The sequence below is a fragment of the Malaclemys terrapin genome, chromosome 1 (genome assembly GCF_027887155.1).
Source record: "Malaclemys terrapin pileata isolate rMalTer1 chromosome 1, rMalTer1.hap1, whole genome shotgun sequence".
Lineage (NCBI taxonomy): Eukaryota > Metazoa > Chordata > Testudines > Emydidae > Malaclemys > Malaclemys terrapin.
The window spans coordinates 336,855,173-336,881,332 of record NC_071505.1 but is presented as its reverse complement, the minus strand read 5'-3'; the positions used below and the strand labels follow the sequence as shown (position 1 = coordinate 336,881,332).

General features: G+C 45.7%; 2 protein-coding genes across 8 annotated transcripts in view; one reads left to right on the top strand and one right to left on the bottom strand.

Moving 5' to 3' along the window:
- The window catches only part of RSF1 (remodeling and spacing factor 1), a 127,386-nt gene extending 124,112 nt beyond the window's left edge, over positions 1-3,274 (bottom strand). For all 3 annotated transcript variants that reach the window (XM_054015795.1, XM_054015792.1, XM_054015793.1), the window contains exon 1: positions 3,060-3,274. In XM_054015795.1, the coding sequence (XP_053871770.1) occupies positions 3,060-3,258 (199 nt within the window). In that variant the 5' untranslated portion in view covers positions 3,259-3,274. The remainder of the gene's footprint in view (positions 1-3,059) is intronic.
- On the top strand, positions 2,593-25,833 carry AAMDC (adipogenesis associated Mth938 domain containing). Of its 5 annotated transcripts, none has more exons than XM_054015799.1 (5): positions 2,593-2,613; positions 12,472-12,620; positions 17,810-17,878; positions 23,853-23,948; positions 24,798-25,833. In XM_054015799.1, the coding sequence occupies exons 2-5, from the start codon at positions 12,489-12,491 to the stop codon at positions 24,936-24,938; spliced, it is 438 nt and encodes a 145-aa protein (XP_053871774.1). In that variant the 5' UTR covers positions 2,593-2,613; positions 12,472-12,488; the 3' UTR covers positions 24,939-25,833. The 5 variants fall into 5 exon arrangements, with proteins under 5 accessions (XP_053871774.1, XP_053871771.1, XP_053871775.1 ...); XM_054015796.1 differs by lacking the exon at positions 2,593-2,613 and adding an exon at positions 3,594-3,672; XM_054015797.1 differs by lacking the exon at positions 2,593-2,613 and adding an exon at positions 3,601-3,659.
- Positions 25,834-26,160: the final 327 nt, after the last annotated feature.

The window sequence follows — 26,160 nt, the reverse complement described above, 5'->3', positions numbered from 1 at the left end:
CTATGAATTTTTTTGCTCTCTTTCTTTCTCTCTTATTTTATTTTCTTTTTTTGGGGGGTGCGGGTAGGATTAAATAAGCAGTAAGTGTTAAACCTCTCAGTAATTGCAAAGAACTGTCTGGACACTGATTTACTATTGATTCTACTTCTGAAATAAGACATGAATGTTACGCCTGAATTAAGACAGCAGCAATGTTTACAGTAGGAGGTAAGAGTAAGATTCCCAGCTTGGGTTAGACATATCTCCTCAAACCATCTCCTCACACCTGAACACTGTGGATACATACTAACCAAGACTAGCCCAAGCTGCCACTCACCACTGCCTATGCTACCATGCATCCGAAGAAGTGGGCTGTAGACCACGAAAGCTTATGCTCTAATAAATTTGTTAGTCTCTAAGGTGCCACAAGTACTCCTGTTCTTCTTTTTGCGGATACAGACTAACACGGCTGTTACTCTGAAACTTATGCTACCATGGCTACTCTACTATTTTTAGCCCACTAGCTGTCCTCAAGCTAGTACAAGTATATGTAATGTGAGTGGGGAATCTCCCCTTAGCTCCTAGCATAGAAATAGCCTTTAAGACACTATCAGGTAGGTTAGGGCCAAAAATAGGTTTTGTAAAAACTTCTTAAACACAACCCATATTTAAAATGTGTTTCATTAAAACAGTTTGCCTGCACTATTTGAAACCTCAACACTGCCCAAGTGTGCTAGTGCATAAAAACAGAAAGTGAAACTGATTACACAGACATTTAAATTAACCAGTTTAATTTTGCTACCCAAGCTGAATTGCATACAGTAAACAAACAGCAAGTATTAGGGGGAAAAGGATTAACATTTTCCAATGTTAACAGTCAATTTAGTAACAGGAAACAAAATTTGTTTTAAGCTTATGTCCATGTAAAGCTTTTTATTATTATTAAAGGCTTAAAAATAATTTTATAAAATAATGGAAATTAAATTTAGTCTTCACAACAGTGTTACAAAAAAAATATACAGATGCATCTTTTGATAAGATAACAAAATAGTACAACACATGCAGAGGACAATAGTCATCACAAACGTAGTTCAATGGCTTGTTTTTTCCTTTTGCAATAACCACCACACAAGTTTTCCCCAAAACCCTAAAAGATGGTCATCTAAGCTTTTGTTTTCCATCTCCACACATTTACTTCCCTGAAGGACACAGCCACCATAATCATGATCACGCACACTTTTTAATCTTGTCCAAATAAATGTCCAAAAGATAAAAAAGTTAAGCTAGAGTTTAAGTGTTCAAATTTCTTCCACTATTGGGTCAGACATTAAAAACATGTATTGGTTTGCTTTCCATTCTTCCTTCAGATCTATGGGACCAGGAGTGGGTTGAAATCATGTAACAACATCTTATAGACAATCTAATATATAAACTCCTATAGGGCACAGCTAGAGCCTTTCAACTAATAAACTATAAAGAAAACTCTTGGTGATGATCACTGTCTATTAAAAAAAAAGTGTTTTAATCATGCAATTAAAGGCTATTGTAAGGTTAAAAGTCAGTTTTTAAAAATACAGAACTTACAAGATCTTAAATTAAAATTGAAAACTTTAAATTTGATTTGTGATTTTCACCACAAATGCTATTTGAAGTACAAAAAGTAAACTGTCAATTTGAATATAGTGCCTCTTTTTTAAAATATTCCTTTACATACCAAAAAAACATGCTGAAGTCTTGGGGAGGTAGGAAAAATTCTTTTATTTGAGATAGTAGTAGTGTAGGCTGCAAGACTCAGGCAATGGCCACTGCATTTAGAAGTGTCTTGTTTACATGAAAAAAAGTGCTACTGGACATCTTAAGGAGGCAAGTTTCAGAGTAACAGTGTGAAGTGGGCTGTAGTCCACGAAAGCTTATGCTCTAATAAATTTGTTAGTCTCTAAGGTGCCACAAGTACTCCTGTTCTTCTTCTTAAGGAGGCAGTAACTAAATGAACCTTGGCTGGTGTTTTGTTTGTAGGTGCCATAAGCATATAAATACGTTTGCACTGCATGAGCAAAGAATTCTCATCAGAACAGACCAATGCTGTGGACCCGATTTGCAATAAATACACATGGAGGGAGCTTTATGATAGGTTGTTATTGTTGGTTGTTGTTTTTTTTTGGGGGGGGGGGGGGAGAGGCGGGGCTGTTGGACCAGTAGCAACCCTGAGCTGGGATTCTCTAGCAGCAGGAAGTTTCTATGGGGCCGGGGAGCATGCGCCTTGAGGCTCCTCGGTCTCTATGTGGCAAGAGTGCACAAGTAACCACCACACCAATAATAGACAGAGAACAAGAGCAACAAGCACCTATCCCTTCGGTATCTGTGCATCTCTCCTTCCCCCCGGCTCTTCTCTTGCCCGGCCCTTCCCCCGCCATCACCTCACACATCAGGGACTAGGGGAGTCCGGCATCCTAAACATGTCAACATCCCATTCCCTGCAGCCTCCTGGAGGGAGGGACGGGGGGGTGGGGTGGGGACACGACCAGAGTGAGTGAGGAGCAGCTTGAAAGAAGACAGAGGAGCGTATAACCCTTCCCTCCGCCGGTCCAGGTGGGGGGCGGGACACGCTTAGCCCCCAACCCAATGGGAAGTGGGGTAAGATGAATATTACACACAGACGGGGGGGGGCTGCAACATCTGCACGGGGGAGGCGGGTCTGGTCTCTCCTCTCCCTCACACAGAGCCCGGAGGGGCAGCAGCGCCCCCTGTTCGGGGGGGGGCACGGGGAAGGGGCTCCCAGCCCCCACAGGGCCCAGGGGGAGGGGGCAGGCGCCGGAATGAGGAAGCTGTCCCCTCACAGACTCCTCCGGTGGGGCTGGGGAAAGAAACCTCCCGCCCCAGCAGCTGCTCCCCCTGGACCCGAGGAGTGAGGGGGGGGGGGTAAGGACACAGCAGAAGTCTCCCCTCCCCCCCAGCTTCACTCCGGGGAAGCCAGGCTCCTCCTTCCCCTCGGTGCGCTCCTCCCCCGGGGCCGCGGGCGGGGGGGGATAGCCCCAGCCCCCCCGCCGGTCGGTGAGGGAGGGGGCGTCCGGGCCGCTTACCCTGGTCCCCGGGCTCCTGCGGCGGCTGCAGGACGCGCTCCAGCTCGGGGAAGGGCAGCTCGGGCAGGTCCAGCAGCGCCCCGTAGCGCTCCAGGAAGGAGCAGACCACGGCGAAGTTCGGCCACGAGCCGGGGCAGCACGGGCCCGACGGGGGCGGGGGAGGCGGAGATGGAGCCGTAGGAGCCGCCACCGCCGCCATCTTGGACCTGAGGATGGAGAAGGAGACGGGGAGGGAAGAGAGGGGGGCGCTGGCGAGCCGCGCTTGGAGGACCCCGCTCCCCGGCGCCACTATCCCACAATGCAACAGCGGAGCGCCGGCCAGAACGGCCCTACTCGACTATTCCCCCGCCTGCCTCGTGTGACACGGGAACGAAAACAAGGCGGGGGAAGGAGGGAGGGCGGGGACGGAGTCTGGGGCAGCCAATCAGATCGAGACGGAGGAGTCCGCTCCTGTTAGTCTCGGGGCGCGGGATGGGGCGAGGCAACAGCGCGGGGGGCGTGGCCTGTGTCGGGGAGCTAGCCAATGAGCGGGGGAGGGGCGTGTCCCGCCCCGGGCAGAGAGGCCACTGCAGCTCTCCCGACAGGAGGGGGCGAGCGGAGGTGGGCCTGCAGCGTGAGTGGGGGGGGGTGCTGGCGGGGGGTTCCCAAGGGGGCGTGGCCAGGCTGGCTGAGGGGACAGTAAACACCCCCCCGGGGGCTGGGGGGGGGGTAAGGACAGGCCCCTTGGAGCGGGGTGCGTGCCCCTGTCTCAGGCGCGGCCAGAGGTGAACGGGCTGCCCTGGGACGGGGAGAGGTGAATAGGAACCTGCCTCCCGGGGGGCGGTCGGTTAAACGTCCTGCGCGTGCCTCTGGAGGGCGTGGGGTAACTGGCGTGTTCGCGGGGGGGGGGAGGGACGGGACTCTTCTCTTCCCCAGGCAGTGTGGAGGATAAATGGGGTTTCCAGGGGGGGGCTGGACTGGGGAGGGGTAAATGAGGTTTCCATGAGGGAGCTGGCATGTGAGGGGTAAATGGAGTTTCCACGGGGGGGGGGGGGGGGGAATAGGTGGGGTTTCCTTTGGTCATCAAAGGGAACTTTTCCCCATCAGGAGAAGCCAACTGTCACAGAATCTGCCAGTGCCAACGTTCCATCCTGTTGCCAACATTCCGTCCTGTCTCCCGTTACAGAGACGTGACCCCTAAACATCTTGCTTGCTGCGAGCCTGATTCTGCCATCCTCGTGCTGGGGAGAGTTTTACTCAGCGGGTGGGGCTACAAGCAGAGTAAGATATGATGATAAGGAAGGATAGTCCAGTGATTATAAATAAGGCTACATTTTAGTCATGGCCATTTTTAGTAAAAGTCACGGACAGGTCATGGGGAGTAAACAAAAATGCATGGCCCATGACCTGTTCCTGACTTTTATTTAAAATATCCATGACTAAAACTTGGGGTGGGAGCTGCCCGAGATCCCCACTGGTGCTGAAGGGGGGATAGGTGGTAGCTTGCAGCCCGGGACCCCTGCTGGTGCTGGGGGTGGGTAGGCAGGCAGCAGCAGTGTGTGGCCAGTGATACCCACTGGTGCAGGGGGGGATGGGGTTGGCGGGGCGGGCAGGCTGCATACCAGCCTCAGTGCCTCCCCCTTTCTCCCCCAGCAGCAGCAGACTTAGTTTGCGTGCGGCAGGAGCACGGGACGGGTTGAGGCGGGCTCTGGGCAGCGCTTACCTGGCTGGAAGGCTCCCTGGAAGTAACGACATCCCCCCCACTCAGCTTCATCCTAGGCAGAGGTATGGTCAGGCAGCTCTACACACTGCCTCCACCTGTGGGCACCGCCCCCACAACTCCCATTGGCCGCAGTTCCCAGCCAAAGGGAGCTGCAAAGCCCGTGCTCTGGGCGGAGGTAGTGTGCAGAGCTGCCTATCCACACCTCCACCTAGCAGCTGAGTGAGGAGGATGTCACTGCTTCTGGGAAGCCCCCTAGGTAAGTGCCACCTAGAGCCCGCCTCACACCATCCCATGCCCCAACCCCTCCCCATTGCACACCCAAACTCCGCTGCTGTGGGCATGGTGGCCTGAGACTGCCCCAGCAGTGACCTGTGCGCCTGGTACATTGGCTGCCTGAGCTGCCCCTGAGCCAGGCGCACCGGCACTGCAGAAGTCACGGAGGTCACAGAATCTGTGACTTCAGTGACAAACTTGGGCAGCCTTAATTATAGGTATGTTAGTTAGATAGTTATTGTGCATAAAGGTGGCAGAATCTGCTGTTGGTTAAACAGCAGTAGAAAGAGGAATGTATGTTCCTTCTGCTTTAGCAACTTATCATAGCTGTTTGAATGCACCTATATTGGGCAGTTGGCTAATTCCCATAAACTAGGCTCTTTTTTCTGGGTGCTGACATTCAGATACACTGCTTAGGATGCAGTAAGAAGGAACAGGTTTCAGAGTGGCAGTCGTGTTAGTCTGTATCCACAAAAAGAACAGGAGAACTTGTGGCACCTTAGAGACTAACAAATTTATTTGAGCATAAGCTTTTGTGGGCTGCAGCCCACTTCATCAGATGCATAGAATGGAACATACAGTAAGAAGATATATATACATACAGAGAACATAAAAAGTGGAAGTAGCCATACCAAGTGTAAGATGCTAATTAATTAAGATGAGCTATTAGCAGGAGGGGAAAAAAACTTTTCCAGTGATAATTAAGATAGCCCATTTTAGACAGTTGACAAGAAGGTGTGAAGATACTTAACATGGGGAAATAGATTCAATATGTGTAATGACCCAGCCACTCCCAGTCTCTATTCAAACCCAAGTTAATGGTATCTAGTTTGCATATTAATTCAAGCTCAGCACTTTCTTGTTGGAGTCTGTTTTTGAAACTTTTCTGTAGCAAAATTGCCACTTTTAAGTCTGTTACTGAGTGGCCAGGGAGGTTGAAGTGTTCTCCTACTGGTTTTTGAATGTTATGATTCCTGATGTCAGATTGGTGTCCATTTATTCTTTTGCGTAGAGACTGTCCGGTTTGGCCAATGTACATGGCAGAGGGGCATTGCTGGCACATGATGGCATATATCACATTGGTAGATGTGCAGGTGAACGAGCCCCTGATGGCATGGCTAATGTGATTAGGTCCTATGATGGTGTCATTTGAATAAATATGTGGACAGAGTTGACATCAGGCTTTGTTGCAAGGATAGGTTCCTGGGTTAGTGTTTTTGTTGTGTGGTTGCTGGTGAGTATTTGGACAGTTTTCTCCCAGATGGCCCCATGGGGACATAGGTCCTTGATCAGTAGTACTACTAAGATTCAGCTTGCTAAATACCAAATGCGTGATTGTCCTAAAATTAGGACACACCATCAAATGTTGGAGGAAGGAGGCAGAAATTAGTCCCATGTATCATTCCTGTGTTTTATCCTCCCCCTAAGGGCTCTGTGTTTCTGTTCTCAATTTCCCCCATCCCTCCCTCCCCACTCCATACTCTCCTCCCAGTTCTTTGTCCTTCACTTCTTTTTACCATTCTCAGCTTTGTGCCTTCTGTCATGGTCCCCTTATGCCTGGAGCAATCTGCTCACTTGTTTACTTTCCCCAGATTAAACAATGAAACTAAACTAATCATTTCCTAAATCAGAACTTTTTGATTCTTAAACCCTAAATCTGCCTCCTCTTCTGATCCCCTTCTCTTCTATAATTTAATCCTGCCCCTCCTCTTGTTCCCTATAACTGTCCAACCATTGTTTTTTAGTTATAAACCTCCCATAACCCCGACTCTAACAGCTGCACCATCTCTACTGTTCCCCTTTTCCAAGGGCATAAAAAAGTCACCTTATCTCGCCTATCTATCCACCCCTCTCTCAGCAGTCTTGAGGAAAAGTTATTATCCTCTGTTCAGAGCATACTAACTGCTCTCCTCCATAGTGAGAATTCTTTGATGGTGATTGACTCCTTTGTTCTCATCCTCCTTGAGCTCAGGCCAGGCTTGGATTTTTATGAACCACTTTGCTCTCCTTTACCATCTCAATGCACAGTTATCTCTGATCCCCTCCTGCCATACCTACCTTTCTGATCACTCTGCCTCTTGGTACTCTGCACCAAGGTCTAACTCCACTGGGAGTTCAGTGCCTAGGTGCTTTTGAAAATCACATTTGGCATTTATCTGCATATTTAGCTGCCTAAGTAACTTTAAAGATCTGGTCCCACACCTCTTCTTTGGAGTTCCACTAGGTTTAATTCCTGGCCCTCTGCTGTTTTCTTTCTATTTTCTTCTTGTGTGAACTTCTGTCAGACTTTAAATGTACTTGCCACTATTATGCTGATGTTACCAACTGTTCACATCCTCTGATATTTCTAATGATTTCTGCCTGTTTTGATCACGTAGAACGTGGTTTCATCTTAACCTACTTTCTCAATGTCTCAAAGATAGTGAAAGGGCAAGAAAAGCATCCTCACACACAACTCCATTTTCCCCCTTGATTTACGTCTCCTGCCGAAACCTCTTATATTGCCTCCACACAGTCTGTAACCTAGGCATCATCCTTGATTTTAAGTCTCTGTCTTCCCATATTGCCTATGTTTGCAAATCTACCTAACTTAATCAGCTCCCTAACACTGCCCTGTTATGCATGTCATGGCTGGAATCTTCATCCATTCCTCCACTAACTTGCCTTGACAGTTGCAATTCTTAGGAAAATAGGAATTGCTATAGCAGATCAGAAGGGGGCCTGGTATCTTGTCTCTGACCTTAGACAGTACCTCATGTTTCAAAAGAACATACAGGGCAACCCATAGTGGACAGTTAAGGGACAACGCCCAAAATAATGGAGACTTTTATTCCTTCTAAAAATAATTGTTTTTAAATGCAACTTTTAGATGCCCTCCTGAATTCTATTAAGCAGTTTACCTCAATGATATCTTGTGGCAATAAATTCCATAGACTAATTATTCCCAATATATACATATTTCCTTTAACTAGTTAAGTTTTGTCTTTCAAATTCAGTAAATGCCTCCTTTATTCTTATGTTATTGGAAAGACAAATAGGAGCTCCTGATGTACATTCTCTATCCCATTCATGTTATGTCCTGTGTCTGTTATACAGACCCAGTTATTTCAACCTCTCTTCCTATGGAAAGTTTTTCATACCCCTCTTTAGATATAGTTCTAATCATTTGTTACCTAACTCCCTTCTGTATAATCTCGAGCTATTGTAACTCCATAATACTTGCGCTACATTGATGACATCTTCATCATCTGGACCCATGGAAAAGAAGCCCTTGAGGAATTCCACCATGATTTCAATAATTTCCATCCCACCATCAACCTCAGCCTAGATCAATCCACACAAGCGGTCCATTTCCTGGACACTACTGTGCTAATAAGCAATGGTCACATAAATACCACCCTATACTGGAAACCTACTGACCGCTACACTTACCTACATGCCTCCAGCTTCCATCCAGGACACACCACACGATCCATTGTCTACAGCCAAGCTCTAAGATATAACCGCATTTGCTCCAATCCCTCAGATAGAGACAAGCACCTACAAGATCTCTATCAAGCATTCTTAAAACTACAATACCCACCTGCTGAAGTGAAAAAACAGATTGACAGAGCCAGACGAGTACCCAGAAGTCACCTCCTACAAGACAGGCCCAACAAAGAAAATAACAGAACACCACTAGCTGTCACCTTCAGCCCCCAACTAAAACCTCTCCAGCGCATCATCAGAGATCTACAACCTATCCTGAAAGATGATCCTTTACTCTCACAGATCTTGGGAGACAGACCTGTCCTCGCTTACAGACAACCCCCCAACCTAAAGCAAATACTCACCAGCAACCACATATCACTGAACAAAACCATTGACCCAGGAACCTATCCTTGTAACAAAGCCTGATGCCAACTCTGTCCATATATCTATTCAAGTGACATCATCATAGGACCATCACATCAGCCATACCATCAGGGGCTCGTTCACCTGCACATCTACCAATGTGATATATGCCATCATGTGCCAGCAATGCCCCTCTGCCATGTACATTGGCCAAACCGGACAGTCTCTATGCAAAAGAATTAATGGACACAAAGCTGACATCAGGAATCATAATACTCAAAAACCAGTGGGAGAACACTTTAACCTGTCTGGCCATTCAATGTCAGACCTGTGGGTGGCTATCTTACAACAGAAAAACTTCAAAAACAGACTCCAATGAGAGACTGCTGAGCTGGAATTGATATGCAAACTAGACACAATCAACTCAGGATTGAATAAGGACTGGGAATGGCTGAGCCATTACAAACATTGAATCTATCTCCCCTTGTAAGTATTCTCACACTTCTTATCAAACTGTCTGTACTGGGCTATCTTGATTATCACTTTAAAAGTTTTTTTTCTCTTACCTAATTGGCCTCTCAGAGTTGGTAAGACAACTCCCACCTGTTCATGGTGGGTGGGTGGGTGGGTGGGTGTGTGTCCTCAATATTTATTCCACTCTATATGCATCCGAAGAAGTGGGCTGTAGTTCACGAAAGCTTATGCTCCAATAAATTTGTTAGTCTCTAAGGTGCCACAAGTACTCCTGTTCTTTTTGCAGATACAGACTAACACGGCTGCTACTCTGAAATCCATAATACTTGTTTCTTAGTAAACCGTCACAAATATTTCATGCAGAAACTCTCCTGTTCAGAGCTAACTTCTACATGTTCTGCTCTTTGGTCTGAGTGGGTGAACAGAGGGGAGTGACTGATCTCCTTTGTCTTGAGACTTGCCCTTGTTCTTCCTTTTTTCTTCTGTTGCTGCCTCACTTCACATACCGCTCAGAAATGAAGATTTGAGTCCCCACGTGAAGGGAAACTGGCTCCATGGCATTGATTGCAGACATGTACTGAGAGAACCGAAAGAACACAAAGCTGGTAGAGCTGTAGTCTTGCGCAGGGGATGTCCCCTGCGCACGAGGTTATCAGGCACTTTGTCCTTAGCTTCGGAAGGAGGCAACAAAAAAAGTTGTCCTATTATCATGCTATAAGCATAAATGCTGAGGCAGTCTAAAGCCTTTGCCGAGTCCCAAGTAGTAGTGCTGTTTGTTCTTGATGTGACATTTGAGGCAGCAAACTCAAATTCATTCTTGGCAGTCAAAGAAGAGTATCTACTGTCTGGTACCATATTTCCCCTTGGTGTGTGAAAGGGGGAGAGAGGGGTTGCATTGCAAGGTTACTGTAATGTTATTTGAGCCTTTGTGCAAATGTTAGCAGGTTTTTCCTTAAGATTTTCCAAGAGGACTGAAAATCTGTTAATCCAGAGATTGCTCTTTTGTGAGGACTCTCTCATTAATCAGCAACACCAGGGCTCCTTGCTGTTGAATTTGAACAATTTAACACAACTTCAGGGTGGGGAAATATTTCTCTGAGTGGAAATCTGGATAGACTGGAGAAGAGAATGTAGTTTAAGTGTGTGGTTGAATTCCATACATTTAATTACAGGGCCTTTTTACTATTTACCTTACAAAGAGAGTCCACTCTTCACATCAGTTGGAACAGAATGAACAGAGCTCTCTTCAGTGCAGAGATAGCATTTCAATAGAAAAATGGTTGTTTTCAGCCCACTCCACTCAGGAACTAGAAGGACAGAAAGACAAATCTCTAGGATGGTGGTCTAACATCTATCAAGCCGATCTAAAGCATTTCTGTAGTACCTGCCACCCTATCAGCTGTGTGATGAGCTGAGATCTAGTGGAAGACTATCAGAGATCCATCTCTGGTGCTGTAAAATCAGCATGGCTTCCCCCCGGTGCCCTTCCTGGTTTTGTGGGAAAGGGATCATTTTGTTCCTTTCTTGTTTCTTCACTGTCCCTGATCACTGCCTAGATCGGACTGTGATCATAGAATATCAGGGTAGGAAGGGACCTCAGGAGGTCATCTAGTCTAACCTCCTGCTCAAAGCAGGACCAATTACCAACTAAATCATCCCAGCCAGGGCTTTGTCAAGTCTGACCTTAAAAACCTCTAAGGAAGGAGATTCCACCACCTCCCTAGGTAACCTATTCCAGTGCTTCACCACCCTCCTAGTGAAAAAGTTTTTCCTAATATCCAACCTAAACTTCCCCCACTGCAATTTGAGACCATTACTCCTTGCTCTGTCATCTGCTACCACTGAACAGTCTAGATCCATCCTCTTTGGAACCCCCTTTCAGGTAGCTGAAAGCAGCTATCAAATCCCCCCTCATTCTTCTCTTCTGCAGACTAAACAATCCCAGTTCCCTCAGCCTCTCCTCATAAGTCATGTGCTCCAGCACTCTAATTATTTTTATTGCCCTCCGCTAGACTCTTTCCAATTTTTCCACATCCTTCTTGTAGTGTGGGGCCCAAAACTGGACACGATACTCCAGATGAGGCCTCACCAATGATGAATAGAGAGGAATGATCACGTCCCTCCATCTGCTGGCAATGCCCCTACTTATACAGCCCAAAATGCCGTTAGCCTTCTTGGCAACAAGGGCACACTGTTGACTCATATCCAGCTTCTCATCCACTGTAACCCCTAGGTCCTTTTCTGCAGAACTGCTGTCTAGTCATTTGGTCCCTAGTCTGTAGCAGTGCATGGGATTCTTCCGTCCTACGTGCAGGACTCTGCACTTGTCCTTGTTGAACCTCATCAGAGTTCTTTTGGCCCAATCCTCTAATTTGTCTAGGTCCCTCTGAATCCTATCCCTACCCTCCAGCGTATCTACCACTCCTCCCAGTTTAGTGTCATCTGCAAACTTGCTGGGAGTGCAGTCCACGCTATCCTCCAGATGGGTGCATTAGAAATGCCTAAAGTAGACTGACAAAGGAATGGTGTAAGCTTTCAGCCGTCCATTCTCTGCACAATGACCCCACTCACAAGTGGGGAAAAAGGAAGGGTGGAAGAAACAATCCAGTACGTAAACATTCATAAAGGTGAGTTCTTTGTATAGCATACAGCTATCTTTCCTTGTTCTTCTGAATACATTTAAACCTTAATTCAAAGCTAACAAGGCATCTTGCATTTTACCCTCCTCCTCCTGCCCATCTTAGGCACCATAACCATCTAGCTAAGTATTGATATTACCATAGTATCTGAGCATCACCCAATAATTTATGGATTTATCTTTGCAAAACCCCAGTGAGATAGAGAAGTAATATCATCCCTGTTTTACGGATGGGGATCTGAGACACCAAGAGGTTAAATGTCCTGCCTGAGGTCCCACATGAGGTCTTTGCGAGAGCTGAGAACTGAACACACATCTCCTGAGCCCCAATCCAGTGCTTTAACCACAAGACTGTCCCTCCTTCCTTAGCACTCATTGTGAGTAACATCTGTATTTACTTACATTCCAAGCTCCTCAGGGCATGAACACTTATTTTTCTGATAAGCGCCATACATGTTATGGTGCCATGTAGATAATGTTGTTTATTTCAGACCTTTTCAATTTGGCAATGTCTTCCCCTGAAATCGCTTCCCTTTCATGGGGTCAGATGATGGTGAAAGGTTGTTCTACAACTTATAAGGACTGCAAAGTGTGGCCAGGAGGGAGCCGAACCTGGGATTGGAGAGAAACCGGGACAAATGTAAGTACATTGTTTAGTATATTTTAAAGTGGGGGCTAAGAGAGCTTTCTTGGGAACAGTTACTGCTGTATTTGCCAGTAGTGGGAGCTAACAAATGTGGCGTCCAGAACTGGACACAATACTCCAGTCGAGGCCCAATCAGCGTGGAGTAGAGCATGGAGAATTACTTCTCATATCGTGCTTACAACACCCCTGCTAATACATCCCAGAATGGTGTTTGGTGGGGGGGGGAGGGGTTGGTTTTTTTTGTTTTGTTTTTTTTGCAACAGTGTTACACTGTTGACTCATATTTAGCTTGTGCTCCACTGTGAACCCCAGATCCCTTTCTGCAGTACTCCTTCCTAGGCAGTCATTTCCCATTTTGTATGTGTACAACTCATTGCTTCTTCCTAATTGGAGGACTGTGTATTTGTCTTTGTTGAATTTAATCCTGTTTACTTCAGACCATTTCTGCAGTTTGTCCAGGTCATTTTGAATTTTAATCCTATCCTCCAAAGCATTCACAACACTTCCCAGCTTGGTATTGTCCGCAAACTTTATAATTGTACTCTCTATGCCATTATCTAAATCATTGATGAAGATATTGAACAGAACTAAACCCAGAACTGATCCCTATGGGTCCACACTCAATAAGTCCTTCCAGCTTGATTGAACCACTGATAACTAGTCTCTGGGAATGGTTTTCCAACCACTTATACACCCACCTTATAGTAGCTTCATGTAGGTTATATTTCCCTAGTTTCTTTATGAGAAGGTCATGCGAGACCATATCAAAAGCCTTACTAAAGTCAAGATTTACCACATTTACTGTTTCCCTCCTATCTACAAAGCTTTCTTTGACAGGGTAACAAGCCATTAGGTTGGTTTGACAAATCTGTGCTGTTACTTATCACCTTATTATCTTCTAGGTATTTGCAAATTGATTGCTGTTTGAAAACCATACAGTTAAAGCAATACAACCCCTCTAATGTGGATGTAGTTATATCAAAATAACAGTGCTTATATTGGTATAGCTATTCTGCTATGGGAAGGGAAATAAGTTACACCAGAATAAAACATCTTTATCGGGGTGGGCAAACTTTTTGGTCCAAGTGCCACATCTGGGTGGGGAAATTGCCTGCAGGGCTGTGAATGTAGGGCTGGAGCAGGAGGTTGGGGTGCGGGAGGGAGTGCGGGGCGTGGGAGGGGGTGCAATGTGCAGGAAGGGGCTCAGGGCAAGGGGTTCAGGTGCAGGAGGGGTGCAGGGTGTACAAGGGGGCTCAGGGCGGGGGGTTGAGGTGCAGGAGGGGGCTCAGGGCAGGGGGTTGGGGTGCAGGATGTGTCGGGGGCTCAAGGCAAGGGGTTGAGGTGCAGCAGGGGGCTCAGGGCAGGGGGTTGGTGTGCAGGAGGGGTGCGGGGTGCAGCAGGGGGCTCAGGGCAGGGGGTTGGTGTGCAGGAGGGGGCTCAGGGCAGGGGGTTAGAATGCAGGGTGCAGGAAGGGTTTGGGGTGCAGGCTCTGGCCTGGCGCTGCTTAACTGGAGTGGCTCCGGGGTAGCAGCAGCACACACCGGGGCCAGGGTAGGCTCCCTGCCTGCTCTGGCCCCACACTGCTCCTGGAAGCGCCCAGCACCATGTCCTTGCGGCTCCTGGGTGGGAGGGGAGGGGCAGAGGGCTCCGCGTGCTGCCCTCGCCTGCGGGTACCTCCCCCAAAGCTCCCACTGGCCGCAGTTCCCCATTCCCAGCCAATGGGAGCTGCGAGGGCAGTGCCTCCAGGCGAGGGTAGCGCATGGAGCCCGCTGCTACCCCTCCCCCATGGGCTGCAAGGACGTGGTGCCGGCAGCAGCACAGGGCCCGCGGCGCCACAGGGGTGGCAATCCTGTGGGCCGTAGTTTGCCTACCCCAAACTTTATGCTAATATAACTGTGTTCTCAAAGTAGAGGTTGTACTGGTATAACTATATCAGCAAAAAACCCCACAAACCCCTAACCAAAAGTTAAATGGGTACAAAAGTTATATGTAGACCAGGACTAATGCTCTTGGTCCTGAACCTACAATTATATCTTGTGTGGGCACACACAGAACCCCACTGAAGACAATTGGCCTGGTGTGAACCCACTTTCAGGCCTGGAACCCTTGTTTAGGAGCTCAATATAGAATCTTTAGAGAGAAATTTCTTCCAGCACTGAACATTAGTTTGATACTTACAGTATACACCTCTACCCCGATATAACACAGTCCTCGGGAGACAAAAAATCTCACTGTGTTATAGGTGAGACCGTGTTGTATCAAACTTGCTTTGGCCCCCTTCCTTGTTTCCTGACTGCCCCCTCCAGAGACTCCTGTCCCTAATCACCCCCAGGACCCCACCCCCTACCCAACCCCCCTGCTCCCTGACTGCTCCGACCCCTGTCCACACACCCCGTCCCTGACAGGCACTCACCGGCAGCGGCGGGAAGCGGAGTAACGCGGCCCCAGCCCACTCCACTCCGCCACCTCCCAGCTGCGGTGCTCCGCTTCCCACTGCCGGTGAGTGCGGGGAGATTGGGGAAAGGACGCCCTCCGCACACACTGGCAGCGGGAAGCGGAGCAATGTGGCCCCAGCCGTGTTGCTGGGAGAGGGGGATTAGGGAAAGGTCCCGCACTCACCTGCGGCAGGAAGCGGAGCGCTGCGGCTGGAAGCTGGCGGAGTGGAGCGGGCTGGGGCCGGGCTGCTCCGCTTCTGCCGCTGCTGGTGAGTGCGGGAGGGATCCTTTCCCCCAAGCTCCCTCCCCCGAGCAACACGGCTGGGGCCGGGGCGAGGGAAGCGGAGCAGGCTGCTCCCAGCCCCCCGCTAATCCCCTGGGCCATTCTGGGACTGCGGGGGCCCCCCAAATTGCCCCCTCAAAGCTCCTGCCTCCTAGACCCTGGGGGGGAGCCCCTGACTGCCGAGACCCACTGCCCCCAAGCCCCTCTGCCCTTTATCTAACCCTTCAGCCCCGGCCCAGCCCGGCACCCTTAACACGCTGCTCAGAGCAGCATGTCAGAGCTTTACCGCGTTGTATGCGAACCCATCTTATATCGGGTCGCATTATATCGGGGTAGAGGTGTATAGTGCTCTTGGTGTAGTGATCTTAAGTGACTGGCAAAGGGGGAAAATATGGATTAGTGACCCCCCCCCTTCCCTTTTTTTTTTTTTATTGTGTTACTTTATTATGTAGAAGAAGGGCCTGAAGGAGAGTGAGGGATCAGTTTTTTGTGGTTTTTTTTTTTTTTTTTTTTTTTTTTTTACATTATAAATTCAGACCTTATCTACCCTATTTTTTCCTTTAAGAATCTCTGGATGACTGGAAAACGAGAAGGTTTATGATAGCAGAGAAGTCATACAAATGAAACCTGATTAATTGAACAGGAAGTGATCTTTAGTTAGACTGTTTCAAACCTGTGTTTTGTTAACACCTACAATATGCTTGGGAGGAATATGCTCTTTATAAAGATTCAAACAAGCACCCTTCAGCTAAAGGCTGAGAGAGCTTTAAGTTCATAGCAGCCTCATCTGAGGACTCCTCCAGCTAACGCAGGGAAAATAAGATGCAACATTCCTGAAATCTAACACGTTAAAAAAAAATACAAGAAAAAACAGACTTTCTTTCTACATTATCAAGAAGCAAAAACACACCCATATTCTTCCCTTTGCAGGTCACTTTTAAAGCTCTGTACTTAAGTATTATTCTCCTCTTGCAGATAGGGAAGCAAGCAAGGAACACTTATGTGACTTGGCTAAGATCATACAAGAAGTAGCAAAAAAAGGGAACAGAACTAAGGTTTCCCAGCTTCAAAAGTGCTAGGAAAAGGTTCTCTTTATTTGATTAGCAGACTGGGAACCTTTGGGCGATAGTCACAACACTTACCTCGTGACCCAGACAAGGGTGTGCTTCCTCTGGGGATGTTTCCATTGGTGGGGCTGAAGCCTTTGCAACAGGTGCTGTCACCCAGGGTGCCCCTCATGCTCTGCACTCTTGTTAGAAATAAATTGCTTCCTTTGCTGCTGTGCTGACAAATGGATGCCCTGTAGGTAATTGTCCTCTCCTTGGGAAAACTGCATAACTGGCTCTGCAGGGTTCTGTAGCTTTAAGGACTAACAGGCCACGTGACCTTAACCCTGGGGGAGAAAAGGCAAACCTCCCTGGCTGACTGCACTTCTGTGCCAGCTACTAATGGGGAAAAAAGGAACAAGATTCCTGAGAGGTAGAGTGGAGAACAGAGAACAACAGACAAAGAAATTCTACTGCAGTTTCTTTCTCCCCTAGCCCCCAAATCAGGAGAATTGACTGGAATAATGTATTTGCTCCCATGTTAGATCTGCTTGTTAAGAAACAGCGCCCCTCTCGGAGAATCTTTGTGTAAACAAAATAATTTTTTTGGTTTTGTTCCAAGGCTTTAATGTCTCCAAAGTGTTGATCACAGGCAGTGAACTCTCACCAGCTATCTAATTATTGTAATTACATTAAGCCATACCTTTTCCTTTTATTTAGGTCTAAGTGACTATCATTAAAGTACACAAAGGTTTCTAGCATACTTCAAAGGCCCATAAGGAATTTTCTCTTTCATAAACACACTTTTTTTAAATGGTTAAGTCCACCCAGCAAGGCTCTGTAACAAGGTGAGTAGTGTAGGAGAGGGCATTCAAACCAACGTAGGCTAAAGGGATGGCAAACTCTCTATTTCCCTTGCTGGGTCTAGAGCAGCCTGGTGTTTATGCCATGTTCCTAGCCTGAGAAACTAAAGATGAGACCCAGATGTCACATGGCATTGCAGAATGGAGATGATAATATTGCTGTAACATGGTGGCTTCCCTCACTCGGAACTTAAAGAGCTGGTGAAAAGTTGGCTTCAGCTTGAAAAGACTCCTGCTTAAAAAATAAATCTGACAATAACAGCATACAGTGATTAAAGAACAAGGATGACATGCAATGAAAAGAGTTGTCTGGTCCTCTGTAATACTGAAGATTGGGGAAGGAAGGAAGGAATGTGGATCCCCAAACCATCACAGTATCCACCAGAGGGCAAAGTTGGAAAACTAGTGAAACAACAAGAGCCTTGTTATTACATTGTAGGCTGATGCTTTGGCCTTAGTTTCTACAGTGAATGGGATATTTTCTGGGAGGGAAGGAACGGTTCCACGTTTATGCCAGTTAGCAGGTTGTCTGATCACATATATGTGCCTTTGATAGTTGTCTTCCAGAAGAATTGTTCAAAGATCAGCTACAGCGCTGCCTGTTTTGTACGGAAAGAAAAACATGGTCAGTCACATTCTTAACGAATATTTTAAACTCTTTAAAGACTTGAACAGATTAATGGTAACAATTTTCACACTGAAAAGAGACCATACTGTAGTCAAATACAAGGCATAGTTCTTCTGTTTGTGTCTACAGTACATTTACTGCTAACCTTATATAGACAGAAGCAGCAGAAAAGTTAATGTAGGAAAAACAGTGGAAATATCTCTGAAACAGTGTGGGGGGGTTGTGGTATGTGTGTGTGTTTGTTTTTTGTTAAAGGGGATGAGTAGATCAGTGAAAAATTCACTTTTTTTTTAATTGTCAAAATCTTCCATAAATATTTTAAGGAGATTAATCTCTTTAATGAAAATCATTGTTTGGATTTAAGCATTCCTCTACCAAACATTGCAGCATTAGGATAGTATGGGAGAACTAGAAAATGAAACAGTCTATACAATGAAGTAAAAACTGACCAGTATAACTATCCATACTGAATGAAATTCACAAAATAAAAAATATAAACAAGTAGAAAGTTGCATTTAACATTTTCAGTTTTAATAATCTGGGCTTTTTTTTTTTTTTTAATATAAAGGAGAGGGGTAAATTTACTCTGTCACAGCTGTGTAATCCTATTAACTTCAATAAGGTTTTGTTGATTAACACTAAACTTTTGCTGTTATTTTAATCTGACAGTATTCATTTAATTTTTAGTATCTTAGACGTTAGCTGCCAAACTGAAATACTTTATAAATGCGTAGAGGGGCTACGCATCCTCTCAGTTTATAGCCGTCTATATAGTATGTTAGCATATCAATCATATGGTCAATTGATGATAATCCTCTTTCACTGGTACATTTAAACTACCTAGAGTATCCTCCTTTTGCAGTGTTGTTGTAGCCATGGATATTAGAGAGACAAGGTGGGTGAGAATCTTTATTGCACCAACTTCTCTTGGTGAAAGAGACAAGCTATCAAACTTACACCAAGCTCTTCTTCAGGTCTGGGAAAGATACGCAGTGGCCTGGTTTACGCTACAAAGTTAAGTTGAGGCAAGGTGTCTTATGTCAATCTAATTGTGCATGTCTATACTTAAATGTGTCTCCCATCGCTGAAAACACCCCCTCATGGCAACACATTAACATTGTCTCTCCGAGTGTCATTGTGTCATGGTGGTTGTACTGAGATCGCTGCTGCAGAAGTATAGACGCTGCATTACCTATGTTGATCTTAACTGTCCTCGCTCAGCTGTTCCACAGTGCTCCACAGTGACTGCTCTGGTCACGACTGTGAACTCCGTTGCCCAGCAGTCATGGAGACTGGGAGCCCTTCGCTCACCCCTGAAAATCCTGTGAATTTTGGAAGTGCTTTTTCCTGATTGTCCAGCTTGATGAGCCCACCTCACAGCTCTCTACTGCGTGGACGTGCCCAGCTGATCATTCTGGCTGCATGACCCAGACACACCGTATCCTGTCAGCATACCAGAGAGGCCAACACTTGATCTGGTACCAAGCCACAGACTTGCCAGTTTTACAAAGAGCTGCACGCTATATTTGGTGAAGAGCCCACTAGCACCCCGCAGACCACCCTGGATACCTCTGAGGAGCCGGACGTCGCTGCTGCGAACAGCAAGGACGACGACGACGGGGGACACGCAACCAGGAAAGGATCAAACTATGCCATGAGCCAGGATCTGTTTGAGACTCCACTGCAATCCAGTCAGTTGAGCACAGGCAAGAAGGGGAAGGAAGCTTGGGTTAGCGTGTAAATGTATTTCCCATTACAATATTGTACTGATGACACCTCCAACTTAACAGGATCCAGCTTTTCACTACTTAACTCTACTTCTCCTTGTTGTACCGCTACCTCTTCTAGCATGAGTAATCTGCTTTTCATACCCCTGTAGTTAGGTGGGAGGGGGACAGCTGTGCAGAGCAGTTTGTTTATGTACAGAGAAATGGCTCCAGCATCCTCCTGAGAGAGCCTGATGTAACTTTTGTAGTGGTACCCTACAGTCCTCTCCTGAAGGCTTCTAGGGATGGCAGCCTTGTTTCTTCTTCCACAGCAGAACGCTTTCCCATGCCAGTTGACAATAAAACTTCAGTAGGCACCATTGCAGTAAACTGGCTAGCAGCATACACAGATGCTGCAGACTCTTATGGACCTATAGGTTCAAAAGTCAGAGCCTTGCTTCCCTTTGCAGTCTACGGAGAACTCCATTATAGCACCTGCAATGTTTCCATTACTCAGTAAAATTGTATTGTTTGGAATAATTCATTATTAGTTCCCAACATATGCTGCAGAGTGCCTAGTGGGATTGAAAGCCCCCACTTACTTGTTTTGTATAGTGTGACAAAACTCATTGGCTCAGTGACAAAAACAGTGTAATAATCAAATGTACAGCAAGCACCACAAAATTAAATAGGTGCATTGACAGTGTTCTGTTCATACATATGCACCAGGCACCACACAGTTCTTCCCAGAACAGTAGGACCAGGTAGAGCACAGTACACCACAACACATTACTGTGGCTTACTGTTAAAGTGCTCTTTCAAAGCCTCCCTGAGCCACGTATCTCCATGTTAAGCTCTTCTAATAATCTTTGTGTCTGGCTGTTCAAACTCAGCAGACAGCTGCTCTACCTCTGTCTCTGCGCCAATTTTTCCTCCCTTTGCTTCACAGATATTATGCAGGACACAGGAAACAGCTATAACCATTGGGATGTTTTTCTCACTGAGATCCAATCTTGTGAGTAAACAATGCCAGCCTCCTTTCAATCTACCAAAAGCACATTCAACTGCCATTCTGCACCTGCTGAGCCAATAGGATTGTTCCTTGGAGCTGTCAAGGTGGCTGGTATTTGGTGTCATGAGCCGGGGGGCAAGGGGCATTAGATCCCCCAGGATCACTGTTGGCATATCAACATTGCTAATGGTAATCTGGCAGTTGGGAAAGAAAGACCCTGCTTGTAGCTTTCTGAACAGTCCTGTGTTCTTAAAGATGTGAGCGTCATGCACCTTCCCTGAACAGCCAGCACTGAGGTCAATGAAGTGTCCCTGGTGATCCACCAGTGCTTGCATAACCATAGAAAAATAACCGTTTCTGTTGATGTACGCTGTGGCAAGGTATTCTGGTGCTAAAATAGGGATGTGTGCGCCACCTATCGCTCCACCACACTTAGGGAGCCTAACTGCTGCAAATCCATCCTCTGTGTCTTGCACGTTGCCAAGAGTCACAGTCCTGCATTGCCAGGGACTATTAATGGCTCTGCACGCTTGCATGACAATGGCCTCCATAGTGGATTTTCCAATTCCAAAATTATTTTTCCACTAATCGGTAGCAATTTAGTGTTGCATGTCTCCACAGTACCACAGCATCTCACTTCTCCATTGTTAGTACAGCCCTCATTCTGCTGTCCCTGCGCCGGAGGGCAGGGGAGAACTTCGCACACAGATCCAGGAATGTGGCCTTGCACATCTGAAAGTTCTGCAACCCTGGCTCATCATCCCAAGTCTGCATTATGCTGTGATCCCACCAGTGGATGCATGCTCCTCAGGCCCAGAAGCAGTGCTCCACCATCTGCAGATGCTCTGCGAATACCAACAACTACTCTGAATTGATTCCATGTTTGACAGCAATCTGTCCTCCAGGAAATCCTCATGTTCCCTGCTGATTTAGTCCTTCTTGCAGCTCTGCAAATACCAGAGAATGATGCATCCAGTGCTTGCAACGCTCATGACAATAGTTCAGAGCTGAGCAGGCTTCATGCTTCTGTCCGAGATGGTGGACAGCGAGGAGGGCTGTGCGGGTTCATGGGATTTTTTTTTAAAAGGTGCAAAAATTATGGGATATAGATGACCTTGAGATGAAGAAAGTTGTATGCTGGGACGTTGACCCCTCCTTGCTCCCAGTCACCCGAGTCACTAGTTTTTGCCCCACCACGCATTGTCATAACTTCCCAAAAGACGGTTGGCTAGACGATGGTGAGTTGCACACTGGGATACCTACCGCTGGTGCACTGAACTGTGTATCGACAAGTATTCCTGGTGAATATACACAGTGCCAGAAGCCAAGCATACATGTGCACAGGTGATATACTAACTCTGGTGGCTTTAGGCTGATGTAATGTGGTAGCAAAAATTTGTAGTATAGACATGGCCAGAGTGTCACATCCAAATACAAGGTAGAAAAGATTATTAAACTTAAGGAGGTAACATATTGCAAGAGACCATTCAAGGTGAAATGGCTGTTAAGACTTCTGCAGTCATGGAAGAAAGGAGGATTAGTGGGTTACAGATTGTTGTAATGAGCCATAAATCCAGTGTCTTTGAGTCCATGGCTTATAGCATTTAGCAAAGTTATGAATTTAAGCCCCCAGCCTCATCTTTTAAAGGCAGTGTGCACCTTTGAGGTGTCCTTTGAGGACAAGGTCTGAGAGATCAGATATGGAGTGATCATTTTATGAAAAGCATTTGCCTATGGGTGGTATGGTGTTTTTTTTGTTTGTTTTTGTTTGTTTGTTTTCTGTGAGTTCATTCAGGAGCATAACAATTGTCTTGTTTCACCCACATAGTTGTTACTGGGGCATTTAATGCACTGGATGAGGTACACCACATGATGTAATAGGTATGTGTAGGACCCATGGAACTTGAAAGGTGTATTGTGAGGGATATTGATCATTGCATCAGTGGAGCTGTGTCTACCGGTTTTGAACCCGTTATGGCAAGGTCTGGTGCCACTTTGAGTTGATGTGTACTGGTCTATGGAGCTTGCTTCTGCTGATGAGTTTTGCAAGGTTGGGAGGTTGTTTAAAGGCCAGAAGAGGGTGTTCAGGAAAGATTTATTTCAGGGTGTGGTTCCCATCGAGTATGGGTTGTAATTGTTTGGTAGGCTGTATGGGTTCCAGTGTGGAGTGGTAGATGACAACCAGAGGTGTGCAGGTGGAGGGGAGATTCTGCATTGAAGTAGTTTCTCTCAGGTGGTTTGTGTGGCCCATTCCATGATACAATCTACTTCTCTGGGGGGAGTATCCTTGTTTAGTGAAGGCAGTTTTAATTGTGTTAAGGTGCGTATCCCAAACTTTCTCTTCTGAACACATTCCGTGTTATCTGCGTGCCAGGCTGTAGCGAAACAGATTGTGTTTGAGGTGGTTAGTGGATGTGTGAAGGTAAGCGTGGTGATCTGTGGCTTTTGTGTATAATTGTTTGTAGGATTCCCTTGTTGAAGCTGATTGTGGTGTCCAGGATTGTTGATGCTAGTGTGGGAGTGTTCTAGAGATGGATGGTGGTGGTTGTTATTGAAGTTGTGGTGGAAATCTATGAGGGAGTTTAGGTCATCTTTCCAGAGGATAAAAATATCATTGATGTCTCTTACGTACATCAACAGTTTTGGGGTACAATTTTCCAGAAATTCTTCAAGGTGGCCCATGAAGTGGTTGGCATATTGGGAAGCCATCCTAGTACACATGACTGTTCTGATGGTTTGGACAAAGTGTTGTTGAATGTAAAATTGTTATGGGCGAGAATGAAATGGGTGTTTGGCAATGTTTGAGGTGGCGATTTGGAGTGTTCATTGTCTTGTCAATATTTGAAGCAGGCAATGAGGCTGGTGAGGGATGTTGGTGTATAGGGAGGTGAAATGTATGATGGCAAGGATGGTGTTCTGAGGGAGGTTGTTACTGAAGGAAATCATTTATGTCCTGGAGGAAATTGGCCCTTGGGGGGAGGGAGGAGGTTTGAGGATGGGTTCTGAGAGTTCCACTGTTCCTTCAGTAAGAGTGCCTTGACCAGATATAATGGATCTGCCTGGGTTCTCTTGTTTGAGTATTCTCTGACTGGCTAGTGTAACATAATGGGTGTTGGGAAGAAAGGGATGTCAATTAGTTCTTGTAACGTTACTATGCTATGTGACACTGCCAGTTGAAAATATTTAGATGAAGCGTTGCTGTTTGATGCTCTCAGCATGAAAACTGTAGCACTTTTTTTTCCTTCAAACTTAGCATTCTCCAGGTGTGCAGCCAGCTGATCTTGAAGAAGTTGTCAAGAAGGGAGTTAAAACCTTAGTGATCGGTCGTGGCATGAGCGAGGCCTTGCAGGTAGGTTTTTGGTCTGACACAACCACACCTTGGAACTGCTGATTTTTTTTCCCCTTTAGGCAGAGATTATTTCTAACCTTCACAGAGAACTGTCTAGTTCATCTTCAGCCCCATAATCTGAACCAGTTTTGTTTTTTATAAAGCCCAGAAGCACATACGAAAAAAGTTGTAAAAAAATGTAGAATCAGCATTTTGGGGGTAGAGACATTTGCTGAAAGTAACCTCATTTGATACGGATACATTGGCAGCCCAGTGTCAGACTGTAAGTGGGTTTCAACCTGCTGCTATTCCTGCAGGTTGTAAAATCTTTAAACAATGTGTTCATTTTTAAACCCTTAAAACTGATTGTAAACTGGCTCTTCTCACCCCCTCCCCTTGTAATAATTTAAGTCTGTCATTGATTACCCTGGCTAGTCATGATATTGCCAAGTGTCACTTCAGCTTTTTGAACTTGGTGGGCTGAGCGAAATGGGCAGAGGCGTCCTTGTAATGCTTTCCACACTTGAAGTTCTGTATTCTGTTACACGTATTAATTCACAGCCACTTCCACCACTATCTCCTGAATTTTCTCTTAATAGTACAGTTCAGAATTGTATTTAGGAACATGTATTCCTTCTTCTCTAACAAGATGGACATACTTTAGCGATTATTAGACAGTGAAATAAAATTCCCTCTCTCTCCACTATAACAAATTCGAAGTTTATTCCCAGCATATTACCAATTTGGTTATTACCACAAGTTTATTTTACTGCTTTTGAAACGAGATGTAATTAAGCATTTTTATGAACCAGAGCAACCAAGGAAAAGAATCTAGCATTTGTTCTTACCTTTTCCTTTCCTCTTCCTCAGGTACCAGCATCTACTGTGGACTATCTCAAGAAAAATGGGATTGATGTGCTAGTCCTGCAAACAGAGAAGGCTGTGAAGGAGTACAATACACTGGTTGCTCAAGGTGTCAAAGTGGGAGGCATCTTCCATTCAACATGCTAATGAATTAAACAATACAGCCCTCTTTCCCTCTTAGCCAAAAAGTCTTGTGCCTTTTGACTGAATAAATGATAATAGTCAGTATTGGGGCTTTATAGTTCATATTTCCCACTGTACCAAAGCTTGGATGAAGACCTAAAACAGAGAGGAGAAATACAGCAGTATGGAATTTAAATGAATCTAATTGCTCACAAATGTTCTTCCACAGTGCTGGATATGGTAGACTATTTAATCATGATTCCCTACACTTGTGATTTTGACCTAATCCTCTAGATCTGAAGGCGTAATTCATCTTCTGACCATTAATGTTTGGCCTAGCTGCTGAAGTAAAATATTCACTTTTAAAACCTGTTAGGAAATGATCTGAGACTTCACTTCTTTTCAGATTTGCAATAGCTATTGGATGATCACATTTGGCCACTACCATCATGTGTATGAAATGGTGATAATCTCTGCCTCCCATTGCTAATCCCTTGAGCTGTCCAAACTCTTAGCAGTGCATGCAGAGTGAAATGATGGTGTATTTGCTTCTTTGGGATGAATACTCTTTTCATAACTTATGATTTGTAAACTTTACATTACATGAAAACAAGTCACTGGAGTTAAAGAAAAGATAGCCTTAGTAGTGAGAAAGTGAGCCCTCTATAGCAATATGTAGTAGTGTATACCTCAATAAGGGGGGGGGGGAACCTGAACATATGGCATAAGCAGTGGGATTATTTCAAACCCTGGCTTTATAGTTAATGAAAGTGAAAGCTAGTGTGCAGCATATTAGACTGGCCGATCCTTGCTAACGAGCTGGGGAATGGCGGTTGGAATTTTTAGATTAGGTGCTGACGATCAGCTGGACATTAAACACACATGTAGATTTTTAATAAAAGCTGCAGATTTTAAACCTAATTTATTGGTGCCTGTATTTTTCACTTTTATCTTGTGCTGGACTTATTGTAGAATATGTCCAATTATAAATGATCTGTAAGTAAGATCGGTTTCGTTCCACAGGGACTGCTAGCTGTTACTTAAATCTGCATCTTATATGTATTACAGTAGGGCACAGAGGCCATGAGAAGGGTCCTACTGTGGTAAGTGCTGTACAGTCATGTTGAAACAACTCTGCCTGATTCCTGTTATTGGAAACAATTCCTTTGTTTGCTTTCCTCCATTTTGTATTAAATTAAATGTAAATGATTTCATAGAGCAAATAAGAGGAAGAACTAGTGTTTGT